Genomic DNA, 27028 nt, shown 5'->3' on the forward strand with positions numbered 1-27028 from the left:
AATTCGAACGCCCAATATTTCGTCTCGACCTTGTGTTAATACAGAAACAAAATATATGAATTTCTTGCTAACAACTAAAGGACGTACTCGATCCTCCCCTAATTCTCCTAAACCCAAAACAAGTATAATGTTTATGATGATGATGATGCCAGTAAAGTAATGAACCATGCATGCCATTGAGCTTGAAACGAACAGAAACGGATGCTTGAATCGTTAGCAGAGCGAGCTTAGTTGTGTGTGTATCTGATCAGTTGGCCCGTTCCAAAGAATTTAACAATCTGATGGTGCTGTCTTCGATTCATCAATGTCCGGAATTAGCACCCAATTGGGTGTCATCATCTACTGAAGAATTCTTTTCTTAATAATTCTTTCCATTTCCTGTCCTCGCTATTGTACCCTTTCCCTGTCTATCAAGTATGAACGGCGTTAGTGATGAAACTGAATGAAATGACATTTCTCCCTCTTAGAAATTAAGCTGCTGATGAGTTCTACTATTCGATACTGGTCCCTGCAGCTCGTGCTTGCGATGTAGTACTGGTCTCCGTTCCTGTCACACCCATTGTGGCAGTCGCCGTCACCGTCGCTGTTACGGTCACTCCTGTTGGAATTCCATCACATTGTTCCACCCTGAGTTAGTAGTGTTTGTTTGCTCAATGGGAATTACTGGAATTGATTCCATCAAACAATAAAAAGTATTTTCTACCAAAGAAAGAATTTTTTACAGGGTTTATAGGTAAATGAGATGTCAGACCGGTGGTAGTGGTTGCAGAGGGAAGTGAAGTCGAAGGGAGGGATAGGCTCCCAGGCGAAGCACCCAAGTGGTGAGGGACATAAGGGTACTGTAGCATCTGGGGATGATTATACTGATGAGCCCCAAAACCCTGCGCTTGGTTGCTCTGTACGTATTGGGCGTAGAACGGATAGAAATTATGGATAATCCCAGGAGCTCCGGACGCCGTAGTGCTGTAGTAAGGAGAAAATTGTTGGCCTCCATATACACTGTAATAGTTCTGCACATATATCCATACACCAATTTCTATGATTAACAGCATTGCAGTTGCAGTGAAATCACTAATCACTGGTTCTCTAGATTTATTTATGAAATTAGCTTAGCTTCGTGGGTTTTCATGCAAGGGGAGAGGAAGATTACTAACCATGGGATACATGGTGTCCTGTGAATATCCAGAATACCTGAACGATGAAAAAGGAAAGGAAAGGATGATGAAACCCAGAAATAAAATCCCCTGAAATGTTGAAAAAAAGAAAGACAGAGAGAGATTGGAGATACATCCATCATAGTCCACCTGTGTGGTCGAAGCTTTACCTACCCATAAGCAGAATAAGGAAGTGCGTATTGAGCGGTGGGTTGATGATGGATATACGTGGAAGAGGAGCCGCCATGATAAGCGGGTGGAGCGGCCGATCCGGTTGTTGCTGCTGGTCTGAACCTCGCATTACCTGCTACATTTTCGAAGTAAAATATTTCAAAAAATGATAAATTAAAAAACAGTAACTTCCCTACCATTAAATATCCTTGACAGCTTTATTGCGATTGATTAGTATCATATGAACATTTAATAGATGAGAAGCTGTTAGCACGTTGAGGTTGACGCGTAGACGACGGAGACGGGAGGTGGGTCTACCATATTTCACAGACAGTTTTGGATGTGCAGACAAGAAAGAAAGAGAAATTAAGACACGAATGCTTCATTATTCAAACATTTTGGAAGATCTCAATGACAAAATTCCCAAAACCCCTTCCTACTCCCCCGGGCCCCCACTCCCCCACCGAAAGACCCAATCAGCAAAACAAGTGAAACAACAAATATGAAAAAAACAAACAGCTTGAATGATGCCCATTGTTCCGAATCAGTAATGCTGTTTTGTATATGGTTTATTAAGGATTATTTTGTGCGATTTAGAAAAACTTCTGATCCAGAGATGAAATGAAGATTAAGGACATGGGTATCAAAAGCAAAAGTTGGTTTTGAAAAGAGAGAAAAGCATTGAAGAAACCTGAGAAGGAATCGAAACAAACCATATTGAGGAGTAGGTGGTCGATTGCGATGAGCACCAAGTAAGGCGAGGTTGCAGTTAGCCCTCCTTCCGTCGATGATAGGCGATGGATCCTGACAAGCTCGCATTGCGGCATCTGGATCCTTAAACGTGACCTGAGAGAAATAAAGAAAACTTTAACCCTCTCCAAAACAGAAAGGCAAAATCCATAAGCTAATAAAGAAACCATGCTTGGAGAAACAGGAAGGAAATATGAATGAGAGTAAACTTACGAAGCCGTATCCCTTTGATCTTCCGGTGTTCTTATCTGTGATCACCACTGCTTCTTGGATCTCCCCAAACTGCTCAAAGTAACGCTTCATTGTTTCTCTCTGAGTCTCCCATGCCAACCCTCCCACAAAGATCTTGGTATACGTTGTATCGCCAAACTGCCCAGCATTGTTTCCGCCCACCATATGGAATTGTCTTTGATGAGACATAAAGAGGGTAGAAACCAAATTACGAGCAAATTAGTCAATAGAGAACAAAACCAAACAACAGACCACAGACACCACCACCACCACCTTCAAAACCAAGAACCCAAATGGAGAGAGAATGAAAGGTCAGAAAGAGCCGTCTTGATCACAAATGGAATCAATTAAATCAAGAGGATCAACTCTTGCTATTGTGGTTGTGGTTGTTGTTGTTGTTGTTGTTCTTCTTCTTCTTCTTCTTCTTCTTTTACTACTGGTACTGCTATTGCCAACACCATACCTTTTCACTGCCACACCTCCTCAGATTCCTCAACAAGGATACCCGTAACGAGAAAATCATTACTAGTGAGGGTGGAAAGGAAGAACTCAAGAATAAAAAGGTAGAGGAAAGAAAGGAGTTTAGCTACAGAGAAGCCAGAAATTTATAAACAAGGGGAGGGAAGGATAGAAAGGAAAGGGGGGAAAAAGGCAGTCAGTGGGCACCCACAACAAAAGTACCAACACTCCAATGGGAAATTAATACTTATTTTATATATAATAATAATATATATATTTTCTACCCTTCCCTTTCTCTTTGATCAATACTTTCTACACTTATGTTGGGTCTGCTTCTTCTTATATCTGCTTCGCTGTATTCAACCTTTTCTCTTTCTCTTTCTCTTTCTCTTTCTCTTTCGCTGTGTCTTGTAATAATATATGTTGTCGTAATGTATCATTCATTATTATAGTTGTAGTTGAAAGTATATGTTGTTTTTAAAGGCATGTTATGACATTTGTGAGGTCTAAGAAGATACCTTGACCCACCAGAGCGAGCGACCTCTCTCTGTCTCAGAGAACCTGCAGCTGCAGCTATCCTTGTAACCGAAAAAGTGCAGGCGAGAGGGTAGAGGGTGGTGCGTGGAGGAGCAAACAAAAGCAAATGCCAAGGGGGTCTTTCCTGTACTTGGCTCGGCCTCCAAAACTATCCTTCTCTTTCTAGGTGACATCTGAGGAAAGATTAAAAGAGAGTTTTTTTATTTTATTTTTACGAAATAAGAAAGAAAAAAAGAGTTAAAATGTATGAACTATGAAGATATAATAAGCATAAATTTCAGTAAATTAATTGATTTATAAGTAAGGAGAGAGAAGGAAAAGGATGATAGAGAAAGAGGGGAAGAGATCGAGGATAAAATTTGAAAGAACAATTTCATTAAAAAAATAATAATAAAAAATTGAAAGAACAAAGAGCGTATTAACCGGCGCCTCCAGTGCTCAATTAGGGAATGGAAAGAGTTAGAGGTTGGCCAATCAACTCCATCCGATAATTAAAACCCCGAAACTGAATCATTACTGTCGCTACCACACAACGGGCCTTGGACTATCAAGAGGGAGAGAGAGCGAGAGAGAGAGAGATCGGTCAAACTCAAACCTGACTTTTCTCTGTTTCTCTCTCTCTCTCTCCCCCCATCTTCCACTCTTCACCCTCCACCCTCCACCCTCCACCCTCGGCTTGTTCGTTTCCTCACCTCCCTTTGTCGGCTCTTGTGGTGGCTACTTCGCCGCGCTGTCTGCTCTTCTCTTATGATCTTCTTAATTGCCTCTTAAATTGTATTTTTCTTTAAGGATGGTGGTGTGGTGGACTCATGGTTGGGAGACTTTTCAAAGTCGTACCCTTGGTTCGTTCGTCCTTCCCTTGGGCCAAATCTTGAACCACACAATAGTTCATCTGCTTTCCCCCCGTGGATTTAGTTCTTCCTCACCGCAGGTGAAGGCATTCTCATTCATGGTGAATAGTGAATATCATCATTAACTTCTCTTCTTTGTTGTTGAAGATCCAAAATATCATCTTTCTTTACCATGGGTTAAGAGAAATTGAGTTCTTTGCATTTTTTATTTATCATGTACACATGCTTTGGCTCAATATTGTGGTTTTTTTGAATATGGAAAAAAGAATGCTAACTATTAACTGGTTGCATGATTCCTGTGCCCAAATATACGATCTCAACCTTAGGTGAAATAAAATATTCTATTCAAGCAAATCCCCATGCATGTGTTCTCATTGGCTCCCTTACTGGTGCAAACGCTACATGATCAAACATCTATATCTTGCCATTTGAATATATATACTAGGCATTCATTGTGTCTATCTCTCTCTTTCCCAATTTGAAATGACCTCTTTGGCCCTCTTGTATGATGCCCTGTCCTATGCTCCCATTGGTGCTGCCCAGGTAGTGTGCATGTCTTTCTCCCATATAGATTATACGTTATCGTAAAAAAGGATATATAAAGATGGATCGAGTTTCCCTCCACCCATGGTGAATGGGATCTCATTCACCGTGGGGCAGGAGAGGGCAAGAAAGGGTGTTGGGAGGGTATTTTGGAACATACTAAAATCCTAGGAGAGATTTGTGAACCATAAGATGGTGAAGGAACCGTCCTCTATGGGTGGAGGGAAACTTAGATTGATGTCATGTCACATGGCACCTGTGCCAGCATGAGTGCCAATAAGAGCACACACAAAGGTATGATAAGATATTTTATTTCATGGAGGGGGCGGTTGAGGTGATAATTTAATGTGTTCCTGTGTTTGGGCACAGGGGCCACACTACCAGACAATGTTCTTTTTCTTTGATAAAAGTTTATGTCCAACTCTCCCCACTAGGCCCAATAACCATTTCTAAATCCTTCTCAACAAATCTACCCAAGCAAAGGTCCTAGTCAAATTCAGCAGTACTCTCTATATATAGATAAAACAGTTCTGGTTTTTGATAGAAATTAGAGAAAAATTTCTTTGAGTACAGGGCAACTACATTAGCATCTTTGTGTTTATCTCTCTCATTCTCACATGAAAAAAAATAATCTTGCTGCTCTGTCATTTAAGATGTTGTTTCTCTATACCACTTGCTCAAAGAACCTTCTCCCTAGACAAATAACTTTAGGTGGAGCGTTCTCTGTGGGGGGGAGTGCAGGGCCGCATGTGCACGACAGCTAATGAGAGCGTGTATACTAGCATCTCGGGGGTGGGATTTTTGCCTTTCATGGGTGTGAGTTGATCACTTCACCCTCCATTGTTACTGGGTGTGGCCCATGTGTCCCCCATAGAGAACTTTTTTCCATAACTTTAATATTGTTTCAAGCATCTTACCCATTTGATAATGATATTTTTTAATCGTAGCCAATAAAGTAAGGAGTAAAAGTGTAAAAGCAGGGTTTTAGGTATTGGTCTCAAATTGGACTGAAATTGAATTGGTGAAAGATAAAAATACGATACAGATGCAGGGTATAGTTGTCAAAATATGATATGATAATAGGATGTAAATGGATATCCGAAAATCCAAGTCTGATCTGCATCCGTATTTGTTTAAGGACAATCGTATTCATTTAGAGATATCCGAAAAAAATTTGAATACTCCGATAAAAATCCATCAAAAAAAAAAAAAAAAATCTAAATACTTAATGATAAAAAAAATAAGTAAATAATAATCTTGAGGGTTTTTGAAGGTTCTAGAATATGAGGAAAAAAGAATCATGATCTAAGAGATATGGATTGAGAGTCAATTGTATCCACTAAGGGGAGGAATGTCCGGGTTACACAAGGTAGAGATATAAACAAATGGTTGAAAATCCGAATTCGATTCATATTCAAATTCATCCGAATTCTTTTAGAGATATCCGTATTCAGCCAGAAAATATCTAGATCCAATCACATTCGAACAGTATCTAAGCAGAATCCAATCCATTTACATCCTTATATGATATGATATGCTATGAATATCAGAAAGAAAAACCATCTAATAGAATGGATGTGGACCGATAAAGATACCAATACAATGCTGATACTGACACGATATGTATTGTTACAAAACCAATACCTCACAACCATGGTTAAAACAATTCCTAAATCCTAATCAAAGTACCTGGCATTGGCTGGGTAAAAGATGAAAGAGTAAAGGTAAGTGACTAAGAGGTCTATGCCGTTTTAGAAAGGTACGGCCGGGACTACGGGTAAGGGTCCCCATGGCCACTCTCCACTCCCCACCACCCACCCATATGAATCCCTCATCCCTTAAGTCAAAAGAAGGAAGAATGTGGCTTGGAATTAGAAGGCTAAAAAAGAAAGCCGAGCGAGCCGTAGCGAGAAAACGAACATTGAAAAATGTGGATTCCGTCGTACTATCCACATGAAGGCTGCAAACCACGCAGGCAGAGTCAGATCCTTCACATGCCAATGTTATACCTTCCCACCCTCACTATTTCCCCTCCTCGTCTAATCTTTTTCATTTCCTCTCCTCCCTCGTAGGGTATCAACTATCAACTATCAACTATCACCTATCAATCGATTGGTTAAACTTTTAACGTCAATCAAAAAGTACTCTGAAGGCACCGTGGTTTCTCACAAAACAAAGGTAGAATAACCCTACTGTTTTCTCATGAATATAAAAATGAAAATTAGTTCTGTCTGGGAGTGTAGCCTAAGCCGGCACACCCATATGTTTATCTCTTTTTATCAAAATAAGGGGTTAAAGAAGTCTTTTCATATGAGAAGGAGAGAGATAGACTCATGAGAATGCTGCCATAAATCACACTCTTAGATAGAAAACTTTTTCCCTATAAAAATACCCTTTTTGATGTTCATCTGTATGCCCCTCGTGCTAGCGTAGGGCCACATTGCTAGTTGGAGAGCTTGTTCCAACAAAAGAAATTTTTTTTGATTATATATTCAATTCTATTTTGATTTGATATCATCGATTTCAGTGTAAAACTAAGAGAATCCGAAACCAAGCGAAAAAAAGAGAGATTCGTTTTTGGTTCAATTTGGTTTCGGATTTTTTTTTAATAAATTTATTTCTCTTTTGTTCAATTCCTTTTCGATTTATTTTCGGTTTGATATCAAATTTGGTTTACCATGTAAATATTATATGAGAAGTTTTCTGTGTGGGATTGTGGTCTATGCTAGCATTCCCATGTGTCCATCTCTTTTCTCCTCAAATCAAGGGGGTAAGTATGTCTTTTTAAATGAGAAGGAGAGAGATAAATTCATGGGAGTGTTGATATAGGCCACAGTTTCGGACTTTCTCTCATATTATATATATACACCAAAGTGCATTAACGAAGCTCGCTTCATTCATCTTAATGTAAGATTTTGGGTTAGAATTACCAATATGTTAGATCTTTTTTTTTATTTTTTTGGAGACAGGAGGGGTATCCGACTTTAGGCCGACTAAATCCCCCCTGAGCTCGTACATGACCCCAGCGCCACGCACGAACCGGGAGCTTCTGTGCCCTAGTGAGCCTCAGGAGGATGGCTCCAAGAAATTATGCAGCAGCGAAGGTTTGATCACGAGACCTCGCTTCCTGAGGCGGAGTCTAATGTCCCCTCCAAACCAGCTGCACTAACCCCTTGGGATTCCAATATGTTAGATCTTGAGGAGCTCTCTCCAATCCACCCAATACCTTGAGGTTACGGTTATAACTCCCCCCCTCCCCCACCCAAAAAAACAAAAACATTGGCAAACAACATTCAACAACACAATAATCAATACTCCATCCGGGTTTCTCGCTTTATGTAAATAGACAAATTGGGCTCCTTTGTAGCACAAGAGTGCACTACAGATCTTGTGGTGTGGCATCAGAGCTCGCCATGTGGACGAGCTCTCATTTGAATGATACAGATTGAGTTGAAATCCAAATTTTTAGCTTGATCTGCGTAATCCAAATGGGACCTTGCCCACGTGGCAAGTTTTGGTACCGCACCACAGGACCTGTAGTGCATGCTATAGAAGAGCCATATCCCTCAATACACTACCCATAAAGCTGAAAAGTGGGCCAATGGTTACACTAGCTAAATAACAATTATCCTTAAAATCCTCCAATTCTCTAAAAGTGCATTGCGATGCAGTCCGGGGTTGAGAGTTCGACATGTGAAAGATGCTAAATCCAATGTTGTTGAGCTTGATTGACCTATTTTTTTTCCTTCTCTAGCTCGGTACCATTGGATTTAATATGTTCCACATGTTGAGCTCTCAACCCTAAACTGCACTGCACTACGCTTTTAGGGATTGGAGAGCGTTTTTTCCCCTCCCCTCCGCCTATGGAGGTGTGGCTTTCAATAGCCAGCACAATGATGTGGAAGACCAAAGACATGAATGCCTACTCTCACCTCATTTGCCTTCGTTGTTATTGTTGTTGTTCGTCTATTCAATATTTATTTGTTGAAACTAGGGCAAGGGTTCATAGAGCCACCCGTCGAATACCCCCATAGTAATTTTTATAGGAAGAAGGTTTTCTGAACTAATAGTGGAGGGTACACTATTACTCAAGGGTGTCAAAAGTATATCAAATTGAGTAATTTATAGTTTATACTAGAATCACTTTTAATAAATGATTCAGTTTTGATATAAAAAACGAGACCTTTTAATAAACGGTTATGTTTTGGTTTTAACCATTTAAACATTTTAAATTTGATAAATTTTGATTCATATATTAAGTAAGGGAAGTAGTTTTCTGTCCGAGAGTATGGCCTACGCCAGCACTCCCATGTGTCTATCTCTCTCTTCCTCAAAACAAGGGGGCAAATGTGTCTTTTCAAATAGGGAGGAGAGAGACAGACTCATGGGAGTGCTGGCATAGGCCACACTCCCAGAAAGAGACCTTTCTCCCTATTAAATAACACCCCCTCTCTCTTTATATATATCTCTTTCGTCTTCATATGAAGTTACATCTTTGCCCCTATTGAAACCGTTTTCGATCTTCTTCTTTATTGGTGCCCTCCCTATTTCACTTGCATGATCAGAAAACTTTCTCAATTTAAATATGGGGTGCTGTTCTCTATGCTGCAGTACAGGCTACGCCCAGGCACATGGGGGTGGGTGCAATGACCACCCTACCCCTTAAGTGGCAGGCTCATGTGCAAAGTATGCGTTGCAGCATAGAGAACATTCTCCCAAAGATAACTTTTTGAAAAAGACATAAATATTAAAAAAATCTCTGTGAGAAAAGCATAGGCTACCACAGCAGTTGAGAGATACTTTTCCATTTAAAACTCTCCCAGGCCCAGTACCACGTTACTCCACCAATAAAAAAAATCTCTCACTCTCTCTCATTCATAAATCACTTGTGTGGATTGCATGTGATGATCAGTAGTCATAAGGGGTGCAAACATTGCCAGCTCTGTCTGAAGTCTGAACAGACTTACTTCATCATTTCTTGTCCCGAATAACATTGTCAACTGTGCTGCCATCTTTCCATATAATTTGTGACTCACTGGAAGCAAGCTACGAACTGGGATGTTTCCCTCCTCCATCTCTCCAAATTTCCCGGGCTTTTCCGTATATCTTAGTATGGTCAAATGGAATCTTGAAGTCTAAATTTCTATTTTTGTTTTTATTTTTTATTTTTTTATCTCATCCTGTCCACAACTCCACACTCTCACTCTCATGAAAGCCAGGGACGGGAGCGATAGGTTGACCACCAACGAGGCTTTGACCCTCCCCTGACTTTATTCGGGTCGGAGTACAGTACTAAGAATTGAAATCGGATCGGGGCTAGCTGATCGATAATGGATTTTTAGGGTTCAAGCTAATTTTGGATGATTCGATATGATTCCCGACTGATTTAGCTAATTCTGGTTGAATCAAAAGACAGGCCAATCCCATTGCCCATTCAGCATGTTTGAACTTTAGCTCTAGAGTTTGAAAAAGTTGATCAGATCCGTCGATTCATATCGGACTGATCATATACAAAAACTAGGGTTTTGGTTTTTTTCAGCTGATTTCATCGATTCTTACCGATCCAGATTGAAATCGGCTGGGCCGATCTGGATCCCAATACTGGGTTTTTAAACCCTGTTTGGTTCTGAGAGAGATGTGGTTAATTGGATGGATCATGTCATTGTTCCGATGCCAGATTAAGAATGCTTGCCAACCTGGTTTATTGACAAAAAGGTCAAGTAAGTAACCTTCAGTTCAATTTGATAATGTTCTTTCATAATCCTTTCTCCTCTTCTTGGGCCTTTTAGCAGTTAAACATAGTTAGGACTGGACGACTGGTAAAGTCCAAGCAATGTTCTTCAGATTGAGTACTCGAGTTTCCCTTCCCTTCACCCATGGTGAAGAAAGAGGAACCATTTCATCATGGTCATCAGCACCGTCAGATTAGAGCATAATAGGTGGCGTGGGGGGACCCTGGGGTTTTTTTTTTTTCTCCCTAGGATTGAAGGAAAACTTAGTCCTTGTTCTCTTAATCATTTGGATTGGTAATTTTTGAATAGACCGTGGGTTATGGGGTTTTGGTCTACGAATATTAGAGGCCGACTCAGGTTCATGTACGAAACATTCTTGTACTCCTGCAAGCCATCCACATGGAATCTTTGGCTTGCAGGCCTACAAGTATGTTCTTGTACATGAACCTGAGCCAAGTTCAACCAATAACTTTGATAGAACTAAAATTTTATGTGAACAAGGACATCCTTGGGGTCTATTTGTCTACAAAATCTGGATCTCATCCCATGTGCCATTTGAGGGAGTGGGGGATACTTATTACCCGCAGCCACAGAGAGAGAGAGAGAGAGAGAGAGAGAGTGTATATGGTCATGCACCCTAGGTCCAGTCCAACTGTACCATCTGGCTTTTTCAAAGCCTGGGCTGGGGTTAATTTCTAACACATAGAGTGGGCTTTGGGAAGACGGGCCCAGATGGAGCTAAGCTAAAGCCTCTGGGTACATCACAGCCCATAATGAGCCCAATCTTCATATGTTGTTGGGTCATTGCGGATTATTTTCGTAGTTGGGCTGGCTCCATATCTTAATGGGCTACTATCTCACAGAATATGTGAGGCAGGTTAGTTTAAAACCCAATAGGAACAATTCAGAAGGGATCCTTTGCCATCAAGAACTCATAAAATTAATTGTTTGGGGGAATGGTGATTGACTGGTAACGCTAATGAAGATAAAATAACTAACAATGTTGGCATTTTCGATATTGTAATACATGAAACTAATCACAGAAACTGTTAGAAGCATAAAACTCTATAAGAAAAAAAAAAAAAAAAAAAAAAAAAAACACAACTGTGACTGTGAGATGGATACGTAGATGTCCATCTTCCATTATTAAAAAAAGCTTAGCTAGAAACCATGTATATAAAAATAACTTTCAGAGATGGAGAAGGCATCTCAATGCTTTCCCGTCCGCAAGCAATTGGAATGCTTCATTGATCTCAGCAAAAGGAAGCTCGTGACTGATAAACCCATCCAAATTCACAACCTGAATTGAAGAGAAGAAGGTGATTACATGAGCTGTGAGATCGAAACAATAACATATATATATATAAAACAAGGGGGAAAAAACGATCGAGGCACAGAAAGGGTTAATGATGATGAGGTTGCTGACCCCATGCATGCATTCCAAGGCGAAATGAGGTAATTGAGTCTTTCCTTTGAAGTCTCCAAAGACGGATCCCACGATTCTCCTACCATCGAAGAGTTCCATGGGATGAAGAGGGAGCATTCTTGGCGTCGGATGGATACCCAATACTACTGTCAATCCCCATCCCTGCACCCAAAAATATTGAAACTCATCATAATAGTTGCTTACCAGTGATGCTGTCTAAGTTCTAAATTATTAAGGGTGTAACGGTCTGATTGATCAAATTTTGTGAACAAATACACCTCAAAGGTCTTTGGCCCATGTATCGATTTACAACCTTAAATAGGATAATTAGTCAAATGACAAAAAATATTAAATTATGACAAAACCAAGACACTACAAGAAGTATTAAAATCCTTTGCTGCCCCACCGGTATTGCAAAGGATCCTGGTCCCTACAAGAACGTGCATATGACCATACATTTGGCTGGTTGAAAAACATATAAGGATACATGTTAATAAACTCCCCTTCTCCTTTATGTAATTAAAAAAACTATCCATAATTTATAAATAAAAAAAATAAATAAAGGTAACGACAATGAGGCTACATTGATCACCAGCTATGTGGACTATTATCAGGACACATCATCATATATATGGAAACTCTGTCTTTTCTGGATAATTTGTGTGCAAAATTGAAAATAAATATTATTTTACTGGACATAGGACTGGGTTGTGACATCACCAGAAAGTAACCTAGCAAATATGGTTTTAGTCACCAGATTATAGAGAAAATAATTTCTAGTGACAAAAACTCTAATGAAAAGGCATTAAGGAACTTTCAATCTCTTCATTGACCAAGTTGATGGATGTGATAATCTTTTTTAGCCTTTTTAAACTATGGAAGGTTCATAACCCCTTTTATTCTTCTCTTTCCTTTGTGAAATAAGCGGAATAAAAGAGCACACCAATGAGGTGCGTGTGATAAAAAATATCACCACATAAGAGGACAACAAGATCATTTCTAGCATATCCTATCCGTTAGACTCAGAATATTTTTTTATTCTACAAACCACAGAATTAATAAACTAGAGAAAAACAGAAAAAACAAACAAATAAACATACGAACGCACATCATGGGTGGACAAGAAGGCCTCCCGAAGAACTTCCAAGTTTCCTGAGCACTCGAAGCTGTAATCAACACCTCCTTTAGTCATTTCTTGAATAATCTGCACCACCAGGGGTACAGGGTGGTAATAGTTTATTAGTAAAACCTTATATTTACAAGATATGTTCATTTGGTTTAGTCAAAAGAAGAAACAGAAAAGACGTCGCATGCCACCATAATGGATGACAATGTGGCGGGTTGAAATGGGTACCCAGAACCCACCTCGCCCCACCCATGATATATGAGATATGATTTGACTATTTTTAAGTCAGTTGTATGGATATTATGGATAGGAAGGTGACTATACAAGGATATCTTATGCAACTCTCACAAAGAATAATTCCATTAATTTTTTTTAAAGAAAAAATAGAAAAAAAATTACGTGTGAGAGAGTGTAAGAAATCCCCGGCGGCTCTGAAGATAAGTCTCCCTAGATCTAAATTATATCATCCAAGTTTTCCTTTTAAAAAAACAACAGGAAACAAAATTTTTTAAAGACCGCTGACTGGTAGATCCCCACTGTAATGAATACAAAATGCAATTAAGGTTTACTTTTTTGGGTAAACAATTAAGGTTAAGATAGAAACAGACATGTAATGTGTTTTTAAACTTTCTTTTTTTTTTTTTTTTTTCTGGAGATCGTTTCGTCCACTGTCCAAGACATGATGGCCTCGGGCCTTGGAGGTAACGACTTAACGTCCCCCACCCCCAACACTCCAAATGTAATTAATTAAATAGGATAATAACAGCTCGTAGACACAATTAATCAAGCTTGCGTAAATCAATGCGTGTGTTGGACAATTTGTTATTAAACTAATACTAATCTCACTCTGACTTTCTAAGGTCTTCGGTATCCAAAAAAAAAAAAAAATTAAAAAGATAGGAGGAATTAATTATTAGAAACAAAATCTTAATATTTCCCAATGGATATGACTCTCAATCAAATCTAATATTTTTCAATCCTTTGTACACAACACAACAAAGAAACCTTTAATGGGTAATTTCAAACAATTATTATGTCTGTAGAATCGTTTTACCAAAAAAAAAAAAAAAAAAAAAAGGAAGACTGTAGAATCAATTTATATAGGTTACACTTATTCGACTAGGTTTAAAACAAAAAATTAAAGCAAAAAAACAAAACCAAATCAAATCGAATGAAATTTCATATTTTAAAACTAAAAATGGATTTTTTCCATTTGTTCCGACCTTGATGTCAGGAAGCAGTGTCGGCAGGTTTCCAATGTCATCATGACAGTCCTGGTTGGGTCCTGAGTCTCCTGACCACTAACTTGTCTTTGGTGGGTAGCTGGGGCCTACTTGGGCTCTCACGGTAAGTATGCAAGGAAGACTAAGGAGGAGGGAGAGTGCAAGTTAGGGTAAAGTAAGGCAAAAAAAGGATAGGTTCAATGTCTGATGTGATATTTAATAAAATGGAAGCAGAGCAGAGCTGGACGACCCATGAGACCATCCATGCATGACCCCCATCCACCCTCCCTCCTACTAATCCATACGCTTTCTCTAGTTTTTAATTTCCTGTCTCTACCCAAGCGCTAATAACTTAAGAGTTTGTTTCTCTCCCAAACAAATCCAGCCTGGAATCCCCAAAACTGTAAACAATTGAGTACTTACCTCATGTACAGCTTTTTGACCTTTCTCATTCGGGAGATCATTTGGGTTAATGAAATGGTTAATTCCTACTGTTTTGCCTGCATACAATTGGATTAGAGACACCAATAATAGTTTAGTACATAAAATCCACAATTAATGAGTAAATAGTGAGTCAATTTAGCAATTAAAACTGAATCAAAGTTTAGTGAAAACGTCACCTTTGATAAATTTTTCTGAATTGATGTCGATGCCTATGATTTGAGAAGCTCCTCTTAACCGTGCTCCTTCCGCTACCTGAGCCCATGGATCACTTGATTAATCAACTCTCCTCATAGTCTCCAACACAGAGACAGACACAAACAAACACAGAGACACAGGGAAACAGAGAGAGACAGAGAGAGAGAGAGAGAGAGAGAGAGAGGGAGAAGGTCAAGACTTTTCCACTTACAGCGAGCCCCACAGCACCCAAACCAAAGATGGCAACGCTTGATCCTTCTTGCACGTTTGCCGTGTTCCAAGCAGCTCCAATTCCTTGAACCCAACACAATTTTATATTCTTTATAGAAAAAAAAAAAAAAAAAAAAAAAAAAAATCTCAGATCCATGACCATATGGTCATTTATCGTATCACTCCTATCCTTGATCATGTGGAGATTGGAATGTCAATTCCACACCAGAAAAAAAAAAAAAAAACTTTACTTATAAAATTCATGGGAGGGTATTTGATTGAAATCCAATATATTGACTGTCCTGAACACATGAATGATTATGAGAGAGAGTGAGATTTCTGGAGTTGAGGAATTAATAGTAGCTAGCTAGGTAGGTACATGCATACCTGTAGAAACGCCACAGCTGAGCAAGCTCATCTTCCTTAGAGGAGCATTGGCATCTATCTTAACGACACAGGCGGAGTCGAGCACGGTGTACTCCACAAAGGTGGAGGTGTTAAGGAAATGGTAAATGGGCTTCTGACCGTCACGCGTCCAGAACCTTGTTTTCCAGTCGTTAACCATGACGGCTTTCATCGGATTCACCCGGAACCTCTTGCAGAGGTTAGTTTTGTCGGACTTACAATAGGAACAATCACCGCATTCTCCATTGAAAATTGGAACCACGTTGTCACCTTCTCTCATGTCCAACACTCCTTCTCCCACGCTCTCAACGATCCTGCCCATTTATATATATATATATATATCCGGCCAATTTCAATTTCAATTTCAATTTCATTCATTCAGAAATATTTGATGATGATAAACATAACAAGAGAATTGAATTGAATTGAAGGCTTAATTAATTAATTAATGGTTACCCTGCAGCTTCATGGCCTAGTATTCGAGGATACATTTGTTGGGCCTCGTTCTTCAAGTTGAAATTTTGAACACGAAACAAAGAATTTCTTTCATCAGAAGAGTGAGTATTAATTCTCATTATTAATTAAGAAATTGAATACAAAAGTACTATATTGGGCTTTTTTATTTCTTCTCCTTAATTCGCATATATCCTCGCCTTACCTCTCCTTTCCAAGCACTGAGATCTGTGTGGCAAATCGAGGTGTAAAGGACCTTCATTCGGACCTCCATTTTCTGGGGAGGATGGACTTGCACTTCTTCTATGGAAATCGGTTGTCCTGGACCCCAGACAACAGCAGCTTCAAGGTGCAATAAATAAACAAGAAGTTTTTTTAGTCTCTTAGAAGAATTAAAGAAGAAGATTGTAAGAGAAAGAGATAGTCACAAACACAGAGGCACAGAGACACAAAGAAACAAAGAAAGAAAGAAAGAAAGAGAGAGCGAGAGAGAGATGATACATACCTTTGCAAGTGATGACCTTCCCTTTCGTCTCATCGGAGTTGCCCATCTCTCCCTTTCTCTTAATTTACTCCTCACTTTTGAGAGAGCTTGTTTTGGATATTCGATCAGGTTGTAGCTTAGTACTATATATTTAGGGTAAAATACACTTGAGGTGCCCAATCTTTAATAAAAAAACTTTTGAGCTATCCTTTTTTTCAAAAGGGACGTTTGGGGTGCTTGTTGGACTAGTTCTATTCCAAACTTAGAATTAATGTTTGTTAATCGAAGTCATTCATAGCTAAAACTAACACCACAGTGAAGCCGCCGTTGTTCGGCGCAGGAAACAGTTTTGTGTTTCTCTCCAATCTCCATACAAAACAGAACTCTACTAAGTCAATCATCGATGCTTACCAAGTCTTTTGGGAAAGGGGGAGGGGAGGAGTAACAGGAGGTCGGTAAGTGGGGTGCGGGTAAAAATAATATGTCACTGTCGTTTAACACTGTAAACGACGTGGCTCGTTACTTGCGCGGGATCTTAATTCCTGAACATGATTCTCTTTGATTCCTTCTTTCCTGACTCTGGTGGTTAAATGTCATTGTTGTAGATGATCTCGTATGTAGAGTATGGGTAATAAATGTCTGAGCCGTAACCAGCAACCCACTCTCACATCCCTCCATTTCTTGGAAAGTATTCAATTGGAACATGAAAACATGATTGAAATGGTTATAGTTATTCTTCTAAACAGACCGAGTGGAAGAAGGGAGGAGATTTTCGTACAAGGAAAAGCTCCCATTACTATACCCACCCGTGCATCTTTCCTGAAGCTCTCGTTCCATACGATAGCTCTTTCTTTCAGACAAAATTTTGTTGCTACACTAGTGGCAAGAATGTTCCTGCTACAAAGTTGGCAGTCAAGGAAATGAGATTTTAAAGGGTATTTTCCCTTTTTTTGTTTTTTTTTGCTAAAGAACAACAAAGTATATATTAAGAAAATAAATGAAAAACATAGTACATCCGGCGACTATCCCTACTTATTCAGTAGAGGGATAATCACAACACATCCAGGTTAAAACCTGTAATATGGGCGGCCGAGTGCCTCCCATCCAATGGAGTGAGTTATACAATTAGGTGTTGTGACCCATGTCTGTGATTCTTTACTCCTTGCTGCCTTTTTTGCTAGCACATCAGCTATGTTGTTAACTTCTGTGTCATTTTCCACTGTATGGAGTCTAGGTATCCTGCTACTATCCTCCAAAGTTGTAGAAAGTTCCATGGTAGATTTGTTGATAATATACAAGATACCACCGCTGTAGAGTCGCACTCTATAAAGGGTATTTTCCCTCTCTTCCTGCTCCATCATTCCTTAGAATGATGGTTAGCTTTGTAGCATCAATCATTCTTCCACATAGCTCTAGCAAAATAAATGGTAATTATGAGTGTAATTCATTTTTTTACACATTACCATTCCACATTACCATTCCAACCGTGCCAAGGATCAAACTCTATCACATCATTATGCCACATGACAAAATCACATGGTCTTAAAAAAAAAAAAAATTTTTTTGGTAGAAGATTAAGTGAAAATTTCTCTAAAAACTAATGGGTTTTTTTTTTGGTAGGGTACAATATTATACTTGTTTTGATCTGCTCCGAGAGGCAAAATTTCATTTGAAAAGTCTCAATAGGATTAACATTTTTAAATACTTTTTAAAATATCATAGGGAAGCAGTTTTGTGTACGGGAGTGTGGCCTACGCCAGCACTCCCATGTGTCTATCTTTCTCCTCCTTAAAACAAGGGGGCAGAAGTATCTTTTCACATGGGGAGAAAAGAGATAAACTCATGGGAGTGCTGGCATAGGCCACACTCTGGGATAGTAAACTTTTTCCCAATATCATATTAACACATGTTTCGATCAGATAGTTAAAAACAATGACTTCGGTAGATTGGAGGTCTACTGAATTAAGAGCATTTAATTTGGGCATCCAAAAAATGAGCTAGGATAGTAACAATGACAGTAGATTGGTGTTTCCAATGCCAAAAAAAGCTTATGTGATATGTTTGTATTAGAAGTGGATGTGGTTGGAATTATTACCTCACAGCTTTTGCAAGGTTACCAAAATTAATGAAACAAATTAATACTTGGGTAGAACAAGAGTCACGTGCATGCATTTGTTGTTCGAGTTATCCATAACAAAAATATAAAACTTATATACATCATACGTACAGTAATAATAATACAAGAAGAACATGGAAATTAATAGTTGTACATTTACATACATTAAACGGGCTTCACACCACCACCATATATGCCAAGTAAGAGTAAAGCTTAATGCAGCAGGAGGCACCTCAAAGATTTGCCATCGATCAGCAATTGGAATGCTTCGTTTATTTTGGTGAAGGGAAGCTCATGAGTTATGAAACCATCTAAGTTCACTACCTGATCGATCGGGAAGGAAACCCACCAGCAGCAGCACCAATCCCCGACTTAGTAAGTAATTGACAAAATAATAAGTAAAATTTTTATTTTTTATTTGCTAAGAACTGAAAAAACTCAAAAGAAAGAGCTACTACATCCATTACTGCTTGGAAAGTATATTAGATGATGAAAGTACTGACGTACCCCACGCATGCATTGATCAACAAAATCAGGGAATTGTGTCTTTCCTTTGAAGTCTCCAAAGACTGATCCGATCAGTTTCCTACCTTCAAACAACTCCATTGGATGGAAGGGGAGCATCTTTGGTAAAAGATGAATTCCTAAAATTACTGTCAACCCCCAACCCTGTTAAGAGTTCCATTCAAAGTAACGTCCAATGAATAACTTTCATAATATTCATGGAAAGGTATTTGATTGAATTTGAATCTAAAATTTGACACATGATTAAACCACAAGAAGAACAACTAGTATATTAATAATCATTTGACACAACCAAAACCAACCAACTGCGTGCACATGACTCAATACGGTAGATATATTGTTTTAATAAGCTTATCAGACGGGGGAATGTGATAGATAGATCGATAGATAGATGATTAGAAGTTTCCATGTAACAAGCAAATAAATAAATAAATTACATACATCATGTGTAGATAAGAAGGCCTCACGCAAAACCCCTAGGTTCCCTACACACTCAAAGCTGTAGTCTACTCCTCCTCCTGTCATTTCCACTATTTTCTGCACCAATAACAACCACAATAACATGACACATAAATATACACATAAATTATGGGACCAAGTGATCAATTCATTTTGTGTAAATTAAATTTAATATTTGATGCGTAGATCATAAGTTTATATAATACTAAATTATATTTTAAAAAGCAAAATTAAGGTTCTATTTAATGTCTTTTTTTTTTGCATTAAAAAAAAATGGCAAATGCATTTTAAACTTTTATTGTGTTTTTGGTTTTTTTTTTCTTTCTGTAGCATTGAAGTCAATTCCAAATACGACAAAAAACGACAAAGAAACAAAAAAAAATTACAAAACCATTAGTCAAAGATCAGTTTAGCAAGCAAACTGACAATTTGATAATGGGTCATGTGGTGGCAGCCAAATCCTACCATTAATTAAATCTAATCCAAAATCTTGATGGGGCCGGTGAAGCTTGCAAGCAAATTTATTTAAAGCTAATAATAATAAACAGATCCACAGTGTATCTCTCTACCTCATGCAAGGGTTCCTGGAGATCGTTAGGATTGATGAAATCCGTGACTCCCATCGATTGTCCTGGAGAAGATATAAATACCATACAGGAGACGTATCAAGGTTAAAAGTAAAACAGAGATTAACAGTTAAAATAAATTCATCATCTCTTTTATTTTATTAGTTTTTTATTTTTTTCTGTTAATTAAATGAAAAGCATGGATTAGGTTAGGTTAGTTACCCGTGATGAATTTTTGTGGATTGATGTCGATGCCGATTATCTTAGAAGCTCCTCTTGCTCTTGCTCCTTGTGCAACCTGTATTAATTATAAATTAAACATAATTAAAGATTTAATAAGGTGGAAATTGAAGCGTAAAAAACAGTTGGAAAGAGTTTGGAGATTACAGCTAGTCCCACACTGCCCAACCCAAAGATGGCTATTGTGGAACCTGCTTGCACCTTCGCTGTGTTCCATGCTGCTCCCAACCCTAGGAATCAACAACCCAAAACAAAGGATCACTCACCATAAATAGCCACTCTAATTATTTGACATAATATATGTATATAATTATGTAATTAGGAAGATAAGCCAGACCAGGAACTCTCTTATCCGACAATAATATTAATATTGATGGGGACTATTTTGGATATGAATCTGATGGATCCATCGCCTCCCAGGCCCAAGTCCAGGCCCGGTTACTTATCCGTACTTTATGCTAGGGAAAGAATAGTCAGCTATATGACCAATTTTCACTTTTGCTTCCCCTAAATTTTCTTTACATGAGTATGACACGAACCTCACCTAATTAACTAACGATAATTCGCCCATAAAATCTGACTTTTAAGGTGAGAGAAGAACCCTAAGACTTCAGAAACCGACTTATAAATTGAGACAACCCAAGACAATATCGATCCACACCAAATCCCTTAGATGTGCGATCAACCCTCCTCTGGATGAGATATGGGATCGTAATACACCCTCACGTACATTTTCAAAAACAATGTTTATGGCACAGCCCATTTGGATTAGGTAGCTCTTCCTAAAGGGCTCCTGTCTGCTCCAAATCTTAATCTAAGCCTGTAGCTTCCCAAGGACTTCACACATGCGATCACAAACACAGGGTGGGTTGGGGTTAGCCCAAAGCTTCAACTCTAATCCAGTCCGACCCTAATGTCGGGCTTGAAAATTTCAAACCTAACTGGTTCTCAAGGTTTAAAAATCCAGCCCAGACCCTTTTCAGGCTCAGGGTGGGTTTAGACTGACAGAGCCAAACTTACACGTACACCCCTACTCCCCGAAGCCTTAATTTTATGAATCTTATTGTTTTTCAAACCCGACTTTAGTGTAGATCAAACCTGTAGAAACGCAACAGGCAAGCAAGGTCATTTTCTTTAGAGGAGCCTCCGGATGGATCTTAACAACGCAGGCGGAGTCGAGGACGGTGTACTCGCTGAAAGTGGAGGTGTTAAGGAAGTGGTAGATGGGTTGGCCATGTCTGCTCGTGAACCTCGACTTGCCGTCGTTGTGCATCACCTTCTTGAGCGGATTGACTCGGAACGTCTCGCACAGGTTAGTCTTCTCTGATTTGCAGTAGACGCAGTGTCCACACTCTCCATTGAAGATGGGAATCACGTGATCACCTTCTCTCATGTCCAACACCCCTTCTCCCACGCTCTCCACGACTCTGTTAGTATCATCAACTCCATCATCATTCACAACATTTTGAAATGAATGAATATATTGCATCATAACACATTCTCGATGAAAGTCTTCTTTCTTGAGTAAGAGATTACAGTGAATTGCAGCAGGTAGTGAGTGACTCAAAAATCTTACCCGGCAGCTTCGTGGCCAAGGATTCGAGGATAGGCTCGATGCGCCACGTTCTTTTGTTGTTGTTGTTGTTGTTGTTAAACAATGAAGAAGAATTGAGGGGTTAGTACGTGATTAATTTTGTTAACTTTAGTAAAATTCAAAATTCTATTTAACACTAAAATGATTCAATCAATTAATTACCTCGCCTTTCCAAGCACTGAGATCGGTATGACAGACTGAAGTGTAGAGGATCTTAATCCGAACCTCCATCCTTTGAGGAGGATCGACTTTCACTTCTTCTATTACAAATGGCTGTCCCGGTCCCCAAACAATTGCAGCTTCATCACACAAGTTTTAAATATAAGAAGTCAAGAATGGGTGCAACTAAGTTACAATGGAGATTATCATATGATCATGGAACAAAAACAAACAAAAAAAAAAAAAAAAACAAAAAAAACAGAAAAACAATACAATTAGACAAGCAATCAAGGGAGAGGAGAAAAAATCATTAGTGGAAAGAACTGCTGTGTTCTTACCCTTACTCGTAATGACCTTTCCAGCTGTCTGAAATGAAGTGAAGCCATTAGAAGTTTCATCGAACAAGCTTCCCATATCTGTGTCTCTCTCTCTCTCTCTCTCTCTCTCACAATGGTGCTCTATGTTTTGCGAAGCTTTAATTGTTGTTGTATTTATAACGACGGGAGTTTAGAAAAGTAAGCAAATAGGGTGATTGGGCTTTTCAATACAATACAGCTGAGGTGATTGGAAAAAGTCGAGGTATGATCCTGTGACGAAATGTCGACAAAGTAAAAAATGGGTATGAAAAGGGTTGATGGTTCCACAAATTGCATCACTATTGACGTCCCAATTAGGAAAGTTATCACCATTGCCGTCCCAAATAGGTAATCAAAGTTTGGCCCTTTTTTTCTTTCACCATTGGCAGTTTCGCTTTGAGTAATTGAGGAAGGTTGAAGGTTGAAGTTTGAGTGAGGCCTTGCCATTCCAAGTTAGGCAATTAATGCTTGGCCCTTTTTTTCACCATTGGCAGTTTGGGTTCGAGTAATTGAGGCAAAGTTGAGGCCTTGCCGTTCCAAGTTAGGCAATCAATGCTTGGTGCATGGGCCTTTCACCTTTGGCAGTTTGGCTTTGAGTAATTGAGTTTGAGGCATCCAAAGTTGAGGCCTTGCTGCTGACTCTTGCCGCCAAGGGGGGATGTTCATTTGTCCCCACTCCCTCCCAAGAAGTGGATGTCCACCCACCAGCCCAGCCCAGCCCAGCCCGTCTCTGCAATAACTGCTGCTGTTCCCTAGTCTCTACCGGTCAACTTGCCAGTCACTTTGGAGTTATTGCAGACCGGCCAAATCGATGCCCAGTAGGTAGACTCATGTATGAATTTTTCTCCTCTCAGGTTCCCCCTATCAGGTTCGTAGGTTCTTCTCATAGGAAGGGTGAAAATGGCAGCCTCATCCCATCTGGACAGTATGTTTGGGCACGGGGTGAGGTCGTTATTTCCAACCCCCTATGAGAGGAACCTACGAACCTGACCGGATAGGGAACATGAGAGGAGTTAAATTCCATATTTTAGGCCCCTTATTTTTTTTATTATTTATTTTTATAGATAACATATTTAGGCCTCCCTGTTCCAGATTTCAATTTCAATCCACCATTGTCACAGACTTAGATAACGATGACTAATCACTGTCCAGATCACGGTGTCTTTCTCGACAAGGACCATGAATTTACCTGAATCAATTGGACCGTTAGCCCAGTCAATGGTTTGACCCAGCAAAGTTGTCGTGAACTCATCCCACAGGGCGGTCGGAGTAGGATTAGGACTCCCGAGGATTGATAATAACAGGTTGGGTCTGTTCGAACTCGCAACTATGGATGAAACATTTTGACGTACCGCAAGATATTAAGCATTCCAAAGACTTTTTATCCCAATTTTTATTTATAATAATCTAACAATGATATTATGATAAGTTAATTACTACTTAAGCTGCTAAAGCTAATTTTTCGAAATAAGTAAAACTCATTTAAGCAGTTGATCGGGGTTATAATCCATAGAACAAAAGAGATTGATTATACCAACTCTTCTGCCTTTTCTGTATAAAGAAACGAATACTCAATGCATTACATATTTACATCAAAGATGAGTAAGAAGATGCTAAGCCTTGTTTTCTTTAGCAGGTTTTATGAACAATCTACCTATTTGTATCATATGGCAGGTTTAATGGGGGTTGAAATTTTGTAGAGAAAATAAAGGGCATATCCAATGTACAAGGTTCCCGCGTTTAGCAAAGGCTGGGAAGGGTCAAATGTACGTAGTCTCACCCTTGTTTCCAGAGAGACTGTTTCGAGAACTTGAACCCGTGACCAAGTGTTCTATTCAGTAAGTGAGCACTTAACCAACGCGCCAAGTGATAAAATAAAGTTCATAAAAATTTCAGAAATACCAAAAGAGTGCATAACAATGCTATGACTATCAAGAAAATGCATGACTACAAACAAATGTTGGTACATTATTATATTTAGGGGGAAAATTTCCTTCATCGTCCGGTAATCAATGTTTGATAGTCTTACCCCTTGTAGGACGAAGTCGATAATGCCCCTACCCCTACACCCGTTGGACAAGGGATTCGAGGGTGTGGAAACTCAGTCCTTAAATTTAAATTGACAAGTAGTAAGTTAGAACAATTCTCTAGAAATCCTCTGAATGACAACCTCGCCCCCTGTCCGAACACGCTGCCCGGGTGGGGTGAGGTCATCATTTCTGCCCCCCTATGAGAAGGACCTGCGAACCTGACTGGTCAGGGAACCTAAGAGGAGAAAAACCGCTCACAACATCTACCACCTGATTACAAGCTGAAGATTAGGATTTGGGGGTGTGTATTATCTGCTTCCTTCTGCTGTTTCCCTTCCACCCGTCTTATCGATTTTGGCCGACTGCCCAACATATCAATATGGAGAGCATTTTTTTCTGCAGATCAAAGTGATTATAACAAAGCAGCAGCTGCACGAGTTGTTTTGGAGACAAGGACGATGGAGGAGCTACTCTCAGTATCTGCAGGATTTGATCAGAAATGGGCATGGGAAGGTGTTGATTCTGGATTAAAATCCTATCCAATTCCTTGATCGCGGAGTGCGGTGCAGTTTGGGGTTGTGTTTCCTCCAAATTTCTTAGGTCTGGAGACCGTTATTGGATGTGGAAACTATTCCATAATGTGAATTGAATTAAAGAGTGGGTTCTACCAGTGTCTTGGTGATCCAATGACTTTTCAAAAAGAAATGCAAAGATTGCAATGCCAAGAACAAGAAAAAGAAGTAATCAAATTAATTTTCTCTCCAAATACATCTTTGGTAAAATGAAGGACTGCAGAGATCTTCAATTTGACTTGGAAGGATGCATCACTGAATGTAATAGTACTATTAGAGAGTAACTCCAACAACTTCTTTTAAGGAAAAGAACAGAAACCATTTACAATTACACTACTCCTAGAAAGGAAAATGACAGATAACTCAGGAAGCGAGGTCTCGTGATCAAACCTTCGCCGCTGCATAATTTCTTGGGGCCACCCGCCCGAGGCTCACTAAGGCCCAGAAGCTCCCGGTTCGTGCGTGACGGGGGGGTCATGTACGAGCCCAGGGGGGATTTGGTCGGCCTAAAGTCGGATACCCCTCTTGTCTCAAAAAAAAAAAAAAAAATGACAGATAAAAGTAAAGACTTGTTGTGTTGATTTCATAACTACCCAATTCTTTGAGAGGTAGTTTCACAACTACCCACTTCTTTGAGAGCTTGTTGCACCTTGCTAACCGTTCGCCGGTCACTGACCGTTTATCGGTCATTGATCGTTTTCGATTACTGACCGTTTTCGGTCACTGACCATTTTCTAACTGTTTTTCGGTCACTAATTAACATGTTAATCTTGACTGAAATAGATTTCGGTCTATTTCTCTATTGATCGAAATAGACCGAAAATAGGGTGTAAAGAGGTTGAGAGGTCAACACGTGGTAGCAGCGACATCCAACAATTGGAGATCAATTGAGTCTGTTTATATATATTTTTTCTTTCTTCTCGAGCTCGACACCGTTGGATGTCACACTTGCCAGGTGTCGAGCTCTCCGCCTCGAACTACACTGCAATTTAGGTTTCGTTTGTTTAGAGGAGATTTGGGTGGGGTGGGAGAATTGGGATAGGAAAATGCTGACGTGACACTTCAAAATCCCACCCCAACCTTGTTTGGTTGTCCTAGGGTGGTGAACATACAAAAAAGTTCAGAAAACATTATTAAAAAAATGCTTTGTGTGATGATGTGGCATTTCAAAACCCCACCCCCATCCTATCGTATTTGAAGTCCCACTAAATTGGTGGTAGGACTGTGGTTACTGTTCATGGGAAAAGTAATTTTTCCTCAATATTTCGATCCCAACAAACACCAACAACATGTGGGTCCCATCTTCTCAACAATCCCACCCCACCTTCTCCTCAAACAAAAGGGGCATTTTAGGGAATTGAAGAGGATTTTTTTTTTCACGTTGATTCTCAGAAGGCCCAAGCTGGAAACCAACCTCGAGAGTTGCTTGTGAAATTGGCTTTGTCGTATTTGGTTTTGTATTATCCCTTCTCTCTCTTGGATCCGGCTCCTCTCTAGGGAGCTCAACGCCCAGGGGGATCCAAGGGTTGTGTTGTATCACACACATCTCGATGCATGCCTAGAGATGTGTGCGGCACAACCCAATGGTTGGATATACCCTGGGCATGCTGGACTCCCTGGAGACTCACTCTCTCTCTCTCTCTCTCTCTCTCTCTCTCTCTCTCTCTCTCTCTCTCTCTCTCTCTCTCTCTCTCTGTGTGTGTGTGTGTGTGTGTGTGTGTATGGGACTATGTGATTTCGTTTGTTTGTGTGCGTCAACATGGATGTAAATTAATCGAACCCAATTTTAGGCCCATTTAGAAAATAAGATTCACGCAAAAAAGCGAACTTAGGTGTACCATGTCGAACTGATAAGACATGGGCTTGCTCAACTTTGACCATGATCAAGCGACTTAATGCATCCCCTTGGATAAGGGTGTCAATGAGTAACCAATAACCAAGTATCGAATCCGGATCTGGACCGAATATCCATTTTCGATCTGGATTGAATTTAATACGGTTAAGTCCTAGATCTGAA

The 27028-nt window shown here is 39.5% G+C and overlaps 3 protein-coding genes across 6 annotated transcripts; all 3 read right to left on the reverse strand.

The window, feature by feature from the left end:
* Positions 1-320: 320 nt before the first annotated feature.
* On the reverse strand, positions 321-2663 carry LOC122664648 (RNA-binding protein 24-like). 4 transcript variants are annotated; one of them, XM_043860566.1, is made up of 6 exons: positions 2289-2663; positions 2039-2171; positions 1383-1458; positions 1155-1191; positions 750-1010; positions 321-578 (listed from the first exon to the last, which is right to left on the reverse strand). In XM_043860566.1, exons 1-6 carry the CDS (start codon positions 2493-2495, stop codon positions 492-494), a joined length of 801 nt encoding a protein of 266 aa, XP_043716501.1. In that variant the 5' UTR covers positions 2496-2663; the 3' UTR covers positions 321-491. The 4 variants fall into 4 exon arrangements, with proteins under 4 accessions (XP_043716501.1, XP_043716499.1, XP_043716500.1 ...); XM_043860564.1 differs by having other exon boundaries at positions 1329-1458; XM_043860565.1 differs by having other exon boundaries at positions 1383-1461.
* Positions 2664-11583: 8920 nt separating this feature from the next.
* Positions 11584-16515, reverse strand: LOC122663639 (alcohol dehydrogenase-like 4). The gene is made up of 10 exons (XM_043859241.1): positions 16416-16515; positions 16116-16252; positions 15914-15963; positions 15440-15771; positions 15054-15136; positions 14824-14899; positions 14627-14703; positions 12963-13058; positions 11855-12016; positions 11584-11728 (listed from the first exon to the last, which is right to left on the reverse strand). The coding sequence occupies exons 1-10, from the start codon at positions 16459-16461 to the stop codon at positions 11618-11620; spliced, it is 1170 nt and encodes a 389-aa protein (XP_043715176.1). The 5' UTR covers positions 16462-16515; the 3' UTR covers positions 11584-11617.
* Positions 16516-18709: 2194 nt separating this feature from the next.
* LOC122663638 (alcohol dehydrogenase-like 4) lies at positions 18710-22489 on the reverse strand. The gene is made up of 10 exons (XM_043859239.1): positions 22392-22489; positions 22057-22193; positions 21877-21926; positions 21399-21727; positions 20448-20530; positions 20283-20358; positions 20064-20125; positions 19477-19572; positions 19018-19179; positions 18710-18834 (listed from the first exon to the last, which is right to left on the reverse strand). The coding sequence occupies exons 1-10, from the start codon at positions 22465-22467 to the stop codon at positions 18724-18726; spliced, it is 1182 nt and encodes a 393-aa protein (XP_043715174.1). The 5' UTR covers positions 22468-22489; the 3' UTR covers positions 18710-18723.
* Between the last annotated feature and the right edge of the window lie 4539 nt (positions 22490-27028).

Source organism: Telopea speciosissima, chromosome 6 (assembly GCF_018873765.1).
Source record: "Telopea speciosissima isolate NSW1024214 ecotype Mountain lineage chromosome 6, Tspe_v1, whole genome shotgun sequence".
Taxonomy (NCBI): Eukaryota; Viridiplantae; Streptophyta; class Magnoliopsida; order Proteales; family Proteaceae; genus Telopea; species Telopea speciosissima.

Excerpts from the sequence above, each read along its gene's own strand:
- LOC122664648 (XM_043860563.1), bottom strand. The coding sequence starts at position 2,495 with ATGTCTCATCAAAGACAATTCCATATGGTGGGCGGAAACAATGCTGGG. Across the intron at positions 2,172-2,288 it reads GATCAAAGGGATACGGCTTC|GTCACGTTTAAGGATCCAGA; the intron begins GTAAGTTTACTC and ends TATTTCTCTCAG. Across the intron at positions 1,462-2,038 it reads ACCACCTACTCCTCAATATG|CAGGTAATGCGAGGTTCAGA; the intron begins GTTTGTTTCGAT and ends TCGAAAATGTAG.
- LOC122663639 (XM_043859241.1), bottom strand. The coding sequence starts at position 16,461 with ATGGGCAACTCCGATGAGACGAAAGGGAAGGTCATCACTTGCAAAG. Across the intron at positions 15,964-16,115 it reads TCAGTGCTTGGAAAGGAGAG|AACGAGGCCCAACAAATGTA; the intron begins GTAAGGCGAGGA and ends TTCAACTTGAAG. Across the intron at positions 11,729-11,854 it reads CCTTGGAATGCATGCATGGG|GTTGTGAATTTGGATGGGTT; the intron begins GTCAGCAACCTC and ends TCTTCAATTCAG.
- LOC122663638 (XM_043859239.1), bottom strand. The coding sequence starts at position 22,467 with ATGGGAAGCTTGTTCGATGAAACTTCTAATGGCTTCACTTCATTTCAG. Across the intron at positions 19,180-19,476 it reads CCTTCTTATCTACACATGAT|GGTTGGGGGTTGACAGTAAT; the intron begins GTATGTAATTTA and ends AACTCTTAACAG. Across the intron at positions 18,835-19,017 it reads TTGATCAATGCATGCGTGGG|GTAGTGAACTTAGATGGTTT; the intron begins GTACGTCAGTAC and ends CCGATCGATCAG.